Below are 12,227 nucleotides of genomic sequence, written 5' to 3' on the forward strand. Positions count from 1 at the left end.
AGTAACTTAGACTGAAATGTTTAATATAACAACTATAGATGAAATATGTAGGTGGCAGATTTGGCTGATTATTTGGCAACAAACTGGTCAGTTCACCCGCAATTAATACATAATAAGCAGTTATTAATGATTTACAAAGTGTTTATAGATGAATTAATAATGTCAACTATTAGCCATCTATAAGGGGAGCCTTACTATAAAGTGTTAGTTTATTTTACATTTGCTCAAGTCTAAAAACATTTTTTGAAATAGTTTTGATTTGCGGATTTTAATTCATGCAGATTTCCATTTGATAGCTGTTTCTAAAAGTTATAAAAGATTTATTAATAAATGGTTACTGGTCTGATCAGTTTAATTTTTTTATTTATTTATTGTGTAAATGACAAAGAAATATCCAAATTATCTGTTTTTTAAGTTAATATACCAAGAATAACTAATATCTTCATCCCACATTCAAATTTTGTCTGAAAATCTGTGCAAATCATCTAAAGTTAATTAACCAGGATCCTATGTCAAAACTTTACATTGCAGAAATCTTTAAAACGAACTTAAACTCAACTTTTAGTTTTATTGTGACTGATAGTTCCTTACATTAAAAAGAAATTTAATTTCAAAGCTTAATAATTTTATTTTGTTAGCAAGTCTGCTTTAGGATCTGAATGCTTCCTTCTTCACTAGAAGTAGGAGGAACAAGTTTACTGAGTTAGCACTTTCTGGTCCCGTTCATAAATAATGTGAGTCTGCAGACCTGAGAGCAGCTCAGACTATAATTATACCAACGCATGTTTCTCCTAAAGCAGCAGTAATAAATTCACTTCTGCTTCTAGAACTAGGTTGTTGGGGAGTCTGAGCAGCGTGACACTCAACACCAGTCGAGTCAGGCTTACAAATACAAAAAACACAAACAAGAACTACTAAACCGACTGTGATAGAGTTTATTGAAATACTGTGAAGTGAAACATATGGACCAAGTGTTGAAGGCACCAGAATACGAGTATAAAAAGTTTGCGGTAGTGTTTTCAGACTTTACTCTTTCACAACAGCGGGCGTTATCATCTTCTTGAAGGAATAGTATTTGCATTCTGAGGGTGGTTCAATGTCCATGGTGGTGGTGCTAATCTTCTCCTTCTTGAAACCGGCTTCGAGCAGATGAGGCACCTGGGTTTCCTGAAAATCATTAACAGGGAGAGCCGGTCAGCGTGAGGCGGCTTACGGTCTGATCCGATTTATCAGCGGCCTTGAAATTGAAGCAGCATGATATTCAGAGCTCTGCTGCTCTCAGAGTTACCCTCCATCTCTCACTTAGTGAGACGAAATGGACTTTTTCATACTTCCAAAACGTAAATTAACTTTTTTAGTTTACAGTCCAAAATAAAACCCATTTAAATACACTTTACGACATGTAATGGTGTTTTTGTTGCGTAAACACATGAACGGAGCCTCTCGCAGGAAAGCAGAAATAAAACAGCACAATTTCCAAATGAATTAAAGATCCAACTCAGATCAACATTAGATTTTGGTTGAATCATTAAAAAAAAAAAAAAAGGGACAAACCTCAAACATTTTCTCAATGTTGTCGTATTTAATCTTGAGCAGCTCGCCCCAGGAGGTCAGGTTGCAGAAGGTGAGAATACCGCCGGGTTTGAGCAGCCTGTGAGCGTGACCCTGCAGGAAAAACGCGCACGATTTCTTCAAAATTCACGAGAAAAATCAAATAAATAGTCTGGCATCTATTTGCCATGAACAAACAAGTCTGACTCTTTGATTTCATTAGAATAAAGCGTCTGATTTTCATGCAAATATCTCTAAATACTCTGAAATTACCCGCTCGTCTTGTGCATAATTTGCTGCAAGTATATTTTAAATACCCACCTTAATGAAGTCAAACTGGTGAGTGTGCCATGACTCCTCTGAGAGAGGGTATGTGTCATATAGGATACCTGATAGAAGAGGGTTGCAGCATTAGCAGCGATCAAATAAGTGAACCAACCACACATAATAAGCCTTTCTGTTCTCTACAAGGGTACAAAACGGCTTCATTTGCACCTTCAGCTCAACAATAGTCTTCATGCTGTGTTGAATCAAAGTTTACTCGTTTTATTTCTCACCATCAAAATGGTTGTCTGGCAGGGTGGGGACAACTTTCTCCCAGAGACCCTTCAGAGGAACGACCTGCACAAACAACACTTTGCACGTGAGCAGAAATATCTATTCTCAATCATTAAGTAGGATCAATTTGATAAATAACTGTCAGTTGCACCTTGTGTGGCTGAGCCGTGGCCCAGTTCTCCAGTCGGGCGAAGACGCCATCGTTGCACTCGATGATCCAGTGCTCCTCGATGGGGAAAGACTCCACCTTGGTGGCGGCGATGGCCATGCCAAAACCAATCTCCAGAACCCGACCACCTACCAGACAAAGACAACCAAGCAGGAAGTTTATGCAAACTCAATTAAAAAAAAAGGTCACATTTCATCCACAAAATTGGAGTTAACCAACAAACATTACAGCTTATTTTTGGTTTGCTGCTTTAGTACTAAATCCACTAACACATTGCTGAAAGCCAGTGTTTGTAACGTGAAAGTGATTCACTCCTTTTAGCAATATATATATATATATATATATATATATATATATATATATATATACTAGTTACCCCCTTCATGATTAATTTGCTACCATTTAATTGCAGTGAAATCAAACCTCATCGTTTAATAATGATCAAAAACACATACTAAAAACATATTTAAATCAAACTTTGATTTAAATACTTTACATAGAACTTTTTAGGGCATGTAAAAAGTTTTATTTTTCAACACTCCAGATTTTTTTGTACAGTTCTGTGTATTCGGTGTGAGAGCTGTGGTGGTCTGCAGATTTCTTGGCCTTGTCCCAGCAGGAACAGCTGTTGTGGTTCTCACAGTCTGACATGTGTTCCCATGAAATGAAGGGAGAAACTCCACTGGTTTATACTTCAAACCACACCACAGCAAACCGTGTCAAATAAAAACAACTAATATTTTTTAAGAATGCACTTGTGTCCGCCAAGGAAGTGTATGGTGAAGCTGCCACAGTCCAACGTCGGACAAGCCGCGGAACAAGACGTTCTGTCCGATAATGCACACATGTCTCCTGCTACCCCTTTTTTACCTTTTGAGGACGCCACCGTCGCCAGTGAGTGCATGTACGGGGTTTCCCAGCGCTCCATCACGGGCTTGCCCAGGATCTCCAGGTGCGTGTCGGCGTCATTGTAGCCGGCGTTAGCGTCGTGCCAGGAGGGCTTGCAGTCCTCTCCCTTTGAGAATATGGGCTGGGCAGCGGAGGTCATTTTGTGTTGGTGGTGGTGTATGGTTCTGGTGAACGGTTCTGAAGGCACAGAGGAGAGAGAAACCAAGAAGGCTGTGCTTTATATTGAGGGGGGCAACCGCTGACACCGCAGTCGCGTGACGACAGGTCAAAGCACATTCCAACGTTGAGATTGCCCAAGATCCTCCGACGAGAAGATAGTTCACTCAGTGATAAACTTTTTTTCTTTTTTTTTTTTTTAGTTTCGCAAAAACTTGTGTTATAACGAAGCCAGCCTTCACTTATACGTCATTCTGGGGAAGACAGTCTAATTAATCATTTATGCGCTATATTATATAAAACATTTCTTGGTGTTACCACGACTCCCAAAATTTTCATTGGCCCTTTATTTACTATATCACAAAAAGTAATGCTTAACATGTCTTCTTGCAAACACCTGTCTTTATTATAGATGATTAACTTGCTAATTAACACACATAACATATATTGACCAAATATGCAAAATGCCCTGTAATATATATCTAAATATATTTTATATGCACTGAAAAAAAAGGTACTTATACACCTGAATTACTTAAACAAGATAACACAATGGTTATCCTAACTATAAAAGTCTGTTGGAGTCAGCCTCCCCACCATCACAGACAGCTACACCTCCAGATGAAGGAGGAGGGCCACCTGCATCATGAAGGACCACACTCACCCAGCACACACACGTTTTGCTCCGCTCCCCTCAGGAAGGAGGTCAAGGAGCATTAAGTGTAGAACCACTAGACTGAGGAACAGCTTCTACCCTGAGGCTGTTAGACTCATGAATCTCTAATCAGGATAATCACTGTGAAAAATCACATCATGTTGCTGCTGATCTGTTTCATGTTGCTGCTGATGTATTTCATGTTCATTCGTACTCATCTGCTCACACAGACTCATGCCCGTGCTGCTGTTCGGCGTATTGTTTTTATCCTATTAGTGCTTAGCGTATTTTTAGTTAGCCAACGGTTTTCTTAGTTCATAGTCTTAAGAGTTTATTACTATTTTTCTTTTACATTTTTATTGTTTGATGTAACTGGGACCCTGTGTACACAATTTCATACAAAGAAACTCTGACTCTGACAATGTATAGAAAGAACAAAACTTGGCCTAGGACAAAATTTGGCCAAAACTTGACCAAAACTAGGGCAGTTGTGGCTGAGTGGTTAGAGCAGTCGTCCTCCAATGTGAGAGTTGAGGGTTCGATTCCACCAGCAGTCACATTCCGAAGTGTCCCTGGGCAAGACATTGTACCCTTCATTGCCTCCGATGTGTGTCCCATCAGTGTATGAATATGATAAAGCACCGATTTATCTTTGTGTAGATATAGTAGAGTGCTGTATGAATGGGTAAATGAGGGCACAGATTGTGTTGTAGTGTTTTGAGTATCTTAATAAGAAAAAAGGGCGCTATATAAGTTCAGTCCATTTACCTTTTACCATTTAACTCGCTATTAAAGAGTATTTTCTCTGAAAGGGAACGGGTCACCCCTAGCCATTGACGAGTAGGGGATTTGTCATTGAGTTCCTAATGCTAAACACATCACCAAAGGTACTGATTTAGTACATGTCTAGAAAAGTCAGAGACTGTTAAGAGTAATACATTTTTCAAAAAAAACATCAGTCTCATTATAGCAGAGGTGTCCACATTCCCACTGTAGTTTAATATCCTATTAATAAAAAAAATGGTATATACCCCTGATGTATAGAACAACATTTGTTCTTGCAGCTGCAGGTTGTCTAAGGAGCAAATCTGAGTTGCAACACAATGAATGAAGCACCAGTAAGAAGCAGAAATGCACGTCAGTTGAACTTGTACAATAACGGTCAATGTGGCACCTTACCGGGTTATGCTGGATTATATTGTCTTTAAAAACATGTTTTGCCTTGTACCTTTCTACCAGGGCAGTTTTATAGGTAATGTATCAGCCTGACACTTTGCTCAGCTGCTGTTCTTAGTTTCTATGATTGAAGTTGTACAGTATTGTTTTCTTGAAATGTTTCGGCGGTACTCAGAATTAGGAGCGGAGGGAGAAGTCTTAGCACATTTTAATCTCTGAATGTTTGCAGGACAGCTGGGGTCAGGCGGTACATTGGATCCTTCTCACACATGTTGTTCATTGACTGCTGTTGTATAACTTCATGTCAACTTCCTGAAAAAAAAATTCCCACTGATTCAAAACTTTACCTGTACAATATTTATACTATTATATATATTGCTCTCTTTTAGAATAGAATAGAATAGAATTCAACTTTATTGTCGTTGCACATGTCACAGGTACAAAGCAACGAAATGCAGTTTGCATCTATCCAGAAGTGCTTAAGTTGCTTTGAATATGCTATAGTAATAGTAGTATAGTAATATAGTAATGCTATAATATGCTATATATATGCTATGCTATATATGTTTTTGTATTGAACGTTTTTTGTATGCTATATATGCTTTTATGTCGGTTTGAATAAAAATGCTCAAGTAATTGTCCAAAAATGTAGAATTTTTGCATTTAGTATTACATTATTCTAGGAATTAGCATGCATTTTAGTTGAGATTACTACATTTTCTGCTGATCTCTACAAACATCGTGAAATTACATAAATTAAAGGTGAATGAGTAAAAAAAAAAATTTTTTTTAATTGATATTATAGTAGCATTCAAAGTTGAGCTTGTTGGGAGAAAATCACTATAAGCTGCTGTTAGATGTAAAAACACTAGCAAGTCAATGGTTTCAGCTTCTTGTCTGCATATTCAGTCTGAATATTACTGAAGTCTTAATCTTTGGATTTTGTACTCTTGGTCAAACACGGTATATCAGTAACTGCGTTAGTGCTGGTCGTTGCAGTCCTAACAAGAGTGGATTTTAGCTTCTCTCAAACTCTGAGTGATTCAGAGACCGTTATGCAGAAATACTGTATCATAGAAACATAATGTAAGAGAGAGGGACAGCTGGAGAACAAAGCCCACTCTCCTCCGTTATTCAGCCACTTAACTTTTTCCTGTGTGAGTCACAACTCAACACAACAGACAGTCAAAAATAGATCACCTGATCATCTTATGAACCCTTCTGCCTTACCCATCATCCTTTTCACTCCCATTAGATGAAGCTGAGTGGGGCCAGCTCTTCACCACTGTGAGAGTCCTTATGGCATTACCGGTTCTCATCCAACTACCGCTCTTAGCTGGTGCCTATTTGCATCGCGTTTCACTGTACTTCTTTCCACCGAAGCTCACATTCATGCAGAAACTGATGCATCCTGACACGTGAAGAGATAATGATTGCTCCTCTTCTGCAGCTTTCATGTCATGTTGTAAACCCAATTCTGAGACCCTTACAGATCAGATTTAGCTTTAGGAAATGTCCAATTTTAGTTAGATGGTGTTGGTGCTGAAATGCAAATAAGAGTGTAATGTGACCTGAATCATTTGTGCTGCTGTCAGTTTTAGGAATAATATTCAAAGCAGACATTAGAACATGTCTTTAACCATTTAAACCACCCCAAGCAGAGATTATCTGTAGGTTAAACTTAAAAAGGACAGTTGTGGCGTAAAGAGGGGTGGCTGTGTCACTGCAAAAACATCCTACAAATATATTGATATAAAATAAACTTAGATAATATTCAACTGGAGACTGGAGTTACTTTGACTAAAAAAAGCTTTTATGCTGGAAAAACAAAAGTGAAATTTTCAAAATGGAGCAATGCTTGCTTAAGTTGCCAAGTTTGTTATTAATTTAAGCTTCTTTATAAAAAGTTATGCTGTTCGGTGCAAATTGAAATGTTACAAATTGAAAACAATGGAGTGCACGTTTTTGTTGTGAATCATCAGGACTTTACTATAACATGTATTTTTTATACATATATATAATTGAAACACTTTTTAATAGAACGTCTTTTCAGTTTTTACGAGTTTTCAGAAACTGAACACAATCCCTCTAGTGGCAGTTTTGGTTATTGATGCTTTTCACTGACGAAAATCTTTCATCAAGGTTTTATGGTTGCAATTAATCTACCAAGTCGTATCATAAAGTTATTAGCTGCAGATTAGACTGAGGCCAACAGGGGCTCTCAAGCTTCCAAATATTTTATGTTATGAGCTTTAATACTTGATCATAACAAATGGTGTGTTCATGGGATGAAAAATGCTGAGAAAGTCATGAAACTTCTTCTTTTGGCTTTCCCCTCATCCTCCTCTGGACATGTCCAAACCATCTCAGTCTGGCCTCTAACTTTATCTCCCAGTTGTTCAACCTGTGCTGTACCTCTGATGATCTCATTCCTAATCTTGTCCATCCTTGTTACTCCTAAGGAGAACCTCAACATCTTCATTTCTGCCACTTCCAGTTCTTTCTACTGTCTTTTTGTCAATGCCACTGTTTCCAGACCATACAACATAGCTGGTCTCACCATTGTCTTGTAAACTTTTCCTTTGACCTTTGCTGACGTTCTTTTGTTTCAAATCACTCCTGAAACTTTTCTCCATCGACTCCATCCTGCCCGGACTGACTCTCTTTTTCACCTCTTTACCACATTCCCCATTTTTCTGGATAATTGACCCCAAGAACTTGAAGTCCTGCGCCTTTGTGACCTCTGCTCCTTGTAGCCTCACTGTTCCACCTGTCTCCGTCTCATTCACACATGTACTCTGTCTTACTACGACTGACTTTCTTTCCTCTTCTTTCAAGTGCATACCTCCACCTCTCTAAGTTTTCTTCCACCTGTTCCCTATTCTCACCACATATCACCTTGTCCTCTGCAAACATCATAGTCCATGAGGATTCCTGCCTGACCTCATCTGTTAGTCAACCTATCACCAAAGCAAACAAGAAGGGGCTCAGAGCCGATCCTTGATGCAGTTGAATTGTATTGAATCCCACCACCACCTTAAAGCTATCTGTCACTCCTACAGCACATCTCACCACTCTCCTGCTGTCCTCATGCATGTCTTGTACCAGTCTGACGTACTTCTCTGCCACTCCAGATTTCCTCATGCAATACCACACCTCCTCCCTTGGCACGCTGTCATATGCCTTTTTTGAATTAACAAAGACATAATGGAGTTCTTTCTGACCCTCTCTGTACTTCTCCATCAGCATCCTCAAAGGAAAGATTACATCTGTGGTGCTCTTTCTTGGCTTGAAACCATACTTCATACATACACATATATATACATACATACATACATACATACATACATACATACATATATACATACATATATACATACATACAACTTCTACCCTGAAGCTGTTGGACTCATAAATCCCTAACCAGAAACATCTTTGTAATTCCACTTTAATTGCCAATGTGTCACTTTATCTGTGTTACTGATTATCCATGCTGCTGATTTCTTGCCTTTAATCTGCTATTTTCATACCCATCTGCTCACAGCAGACTCATGTTCAGGTTGCTGTTTAATACACCGTATTATATTACATTATCATTGTTTAGCGTATATCTTAGATCCTTGTATACTGTTTCTCTTTTTATGCTTTATACATTTGCTATACTTGGGTGTAATTGGGACCTTGTGTACACAATTTCATTCCACCTCATGTACCACATGTGAAGTGAATGACAATAAAGAACCTTGAACCTTGAATACTGCTGCTCACAAATATCATAGTCACCTCTTGTCTAAGTCTTGCTTCCACAACTCTCTCCCAGATCTTCAGTGTGACATCAACTTAATTTCCCTGTAGTTGCTACAAATCTGTACATCACCCTTGTTCTTAAAAATGGGCACCAGCTCACTTCTTCATTCCTCAGGCATTTTCTCACCATCAAAAATGTCATTGAACATCTGAGTCAAAAACCTCATTGCTAGCTCTTCAAGACATTTTCAAACCTCCACTTGTATGTCATCAGGTCCTACTGCCTTCACTTCTTCATTTTTTCAGAGCTTTCCAGACTTCACCCTCACTAATCTTTCCCAATTCCTGGGCCACAGTTTCAATGACCTCTACTCTTTTTTTCTGTTTCATTCTCTTCATTCATTAGTTCCTCAATGTACTCCTTCCATCTTCCCATCACTTTCTCTTCACTTGTTAGAACATTACCATTCATATCTTTAACTAGCCTAACCTGCTGCATATCCTTTCCAGCCTGATCCCGCTGTCTTGCCAATCAGTACAAGTTCTTCTCACCTTTCTTTAGTGTCCAGCCTCCCCTACAACTCATCATACGCCTTCTGCTTTGCCTTTGCCACCTCCCTCTTGCTCTACATTGCATCTCCTTATATTCCTGTCTCCTCTCTTCAGTCCTCTCACGGTCATATTTCTTCTTGGCTAATCTCTTTCTCTGAATAGCTTTCTGCACTTCACTATTCCACCACCAGGTTTCCTTATCATCTATTCTCTGTCCAGATGACACACCAGTAACTGTTCTACCTTTTTCACTGTTGCTGTCCACTCCAGTCATTTGGAAGCTCTTTCTTACCACTCAGAGCCTTTAACGGCTCCTCTCTGAATTTCTCACAACATTCTTCCTTCTTCGGCTTCCACCATTGGTCTTCTTCTGTGATTTTACGCCTTTTCTCTTCACAACAACAGTCATTCTACACACAACCATCTGATGCTTTCTGGCCACACTTTCCCCTGCCACAACCTTACAGTCCCCAATCTTCCTCAGGTTTCCTCTTCTACACAGAATGTAGTCGACCTGCTTCCTTCACTCTGTAGGTCGCTCTATGTTCCTTCCTCTTTTGGAAATAAATTTTGACTACAGCCATTTCCATTGTCTTGGCACAATTCATCACCACCTGTCCTTCATGGTTTCTTTCTTTGACACCAAACCTACCTATCACTTCCTCATCCCCTTCAGATACATCACCTTATCTGACACTCTTTTCACCTCTACTACATTCTTTGCCTATTCCTCCTACAGGATCACCCCTACTCCAATTGCCACCCTCAGTCCTACATTCTTGACTTTCCTCTTCTCCCTCTGTCTCCTGACACCTTTCCCTCCTTGTGGTCTTCGACTAACAGTAGCACAATTTCAGCACCTTGTTGGTCAACAGCACCGATGGCAGTCATTGTTAACCCGGGCCTCGACTGATCCAGTATGGTGTCGTTCAGATGAGCACGCATTATACTCGCTGAGAAATTCATGAACTGAATGACTTAAAATAAAACGCAAACTTTTTCACTTAAATGTACTTCTTTATATTGATGTCTTAAAAAGTACAAACATATTTTGTGTGGCTGAGGCAGATTTGAAGTAAAATTGATTAAAAAATGTTTTAAAGCTGTCAACAATAGAGGCAGCTTTCAAATAAAATATGTTTTGCTTCATTTTAGTGAGCAAATTGTATAATGTAATATACAGTAATATTTAATAGTTTATCTGAGACACTCCAACAAATGTGATTCAGTTAGCCTAAACGAGTCAGAACTATATTGCTGGTATAGTTCAGCAGACTTTATCCTATTATCACTACATAAATAGAAAAAAGGTCAGGTGCTTACCATCTATGTTGTATTTGCATAAATTTGAGCCCAAATGTTTACTTAATATACAAAGCCAAAATTATTTTACAAACCCTCTGGCTGTTATGTTGACATCCGTCTTGATGATGAACAACTCAAACATTGGGACATAAAATCTCTATTTCTGAATGCCAGTAGGGGTACTGGATAATCTCTGGGTAACCAATGTTGCCATATGACCCCTAAGGTGCCCAATGGTCATTTTGCCCCACCATGCATTGTTGCGGTAACACTCAACCTTTATTTAGACAGGTTAATCCCATTGAGCCTCGAGGACTCATTTACAAGAGAGACCTGATTTCAACAAAGAATGATGACAACAATCCAACATTTTTCAGTCAGGTCATCTGGACAGCTGTTTTTTTTTTTGTGCTGAAACGTTTCACCTTCCATCCAGAAGGCTTCATCAGTCAAGGAAACACACAACACAAAACTGATTGTTCCCCCAACAGCTTAATCCAAAGTGGAACAAACCAGTTATGTTGGTGCTAAGATGGTCTCTTTGGCACGCCCCCTCCTCCGGTGCCAGCCCTCTTCCTTGTCGACAGTCATGTCAAACTGGTTCAAAACAACAAAGTCCATGCTCCATAATCCAGGTATACAATCCAGCATTTTTCAGTCAGGTCATCTGGACAGTTGCTTCTGAATGGAAGGTGAAACGTTTCAGCACAAAAAAAGAAACTGTCCAGATGACCTGACTGAAAAATGTTGGTTTGTATACCTGGATTAGTTTTTTTTTTTTACAAATTAAAATAAGATGGCAAAAGAGTAGCAAAAACAACTAGATTATAAGGCAAATGTAAGTAATGCAATAAGTATTGTAATAATGTAGTAGTAATGTAATAAGGCGAACAGCAGGAATGGGCACCGTTTTGTCAAACAGCGTAGTTTGTAGCTGCAGTGCATTTGTTGCTTTTTCTTATAGAAATAATTACAAAAGTTTGATTTTGTCTGTGGTGTGGTGCAACATCATCTGATTTTATTAACTGCATCAGCCCGTCACAGATTGCACACAGCTGATTAGGAAACATCAAGTCACACGTGAAGTTTCTCATGTTGATACTTCACGTGCGATCTTTTATCTAAAAACTTTTAAATGTAAAGCCTCAAATGATGTTTATTTGTATCGTCGTCTCCCCACTCCTGCTCCACTTTGGCTCTATTAATGAAACACGAGCGAGCTCGTTTCCTCTGGGAAACACGATAACGCTGTTATATATTGTAATTTGAAAAAAAAAAAAAAAAAAAACTTGGCTTGAGTCCCAGTGGAGAGTTTGTTATAAATCATGACATGCTGATGTGTGCCCTCAATTTGTCCTTCACAAATGATATGTACAAGAAACGAGAGCATCTTCCAGGGACACGCTCTGCTGAGTGAGAAGGTGATTCTCATTTCGACTTTTACATTTC

General features: G+C 38.9%; 1 protein-coding gene across 1 annotated transcript; it reads right to left on the minus strand.

Moving 5' to 3' along the window:
• Positions 1 to 919: 919 nt before the first annotated feature.
• Positions 920 to 3,421, minus strand: gamt (guanidinoacetate N-methyltransferase). The gene is made up of 6 exons (XM_037674505.1): positions 3,149 to 3,421; positions 2,261 to 2,406; positions 2,109 to 2,172; positions 1,873 to 1,940; positions 1,555 to 1,665; positions 920 to 1,167 (listed from the first exon to the last, which is right to left on the minus strand). The coding sequence occupies exons 1-6, from the start codon at positions 3,324 to 3,326 to the stop codon at positions 1,027 to 1,029; spliced, it is 708 nt and encodes a 235-aa protein (XP_037530433.1). The 5' UTR covers positions 3,327 to 3,421; the 3' UTR covers positions 920 to 1,026.
• Positions 3,422 to 12,227: the final 8,806 nt, after the last annotated feature.

Source organism: Nematolebias whitei, chromosome 3 (assembly GCF_014905685.2).
Source record: "Nematolebias whitei isolate Nwh7 chromosome 3, NemWhi1, whole genome shotgun sequence".
Taxonomy (NCBI): Eukaryota; Metazoa; Chordata; class Actinopteri; order Cyprinodontiformes; family Rivulidae; genus Nematolebias; species Nematolebias whitei.

Coding starts and splice junctions, on each gene's coding strand:
- gamt (XM_037674505.1), bottom strand. CDS start 3,326: ATGACCTCCGCTGCCCAGCCCATATTCTCAAAGGGAGAGGACTGCAAG. Junction 2,173..2,260: donor CCACGGCTCAGCCACACAAG/GTGCAACTGACA, acceptor TTGTTTGTGCAG/GTCGTTCCTCTGAAGGGTCT. Junction 1,168..1,554: donor ACATTGAGAAAATGTTTGAG/GTTTGTCCCTTT, acceptor AATGATTTTCAG/GAAACCCAGGTGCCTCATCT.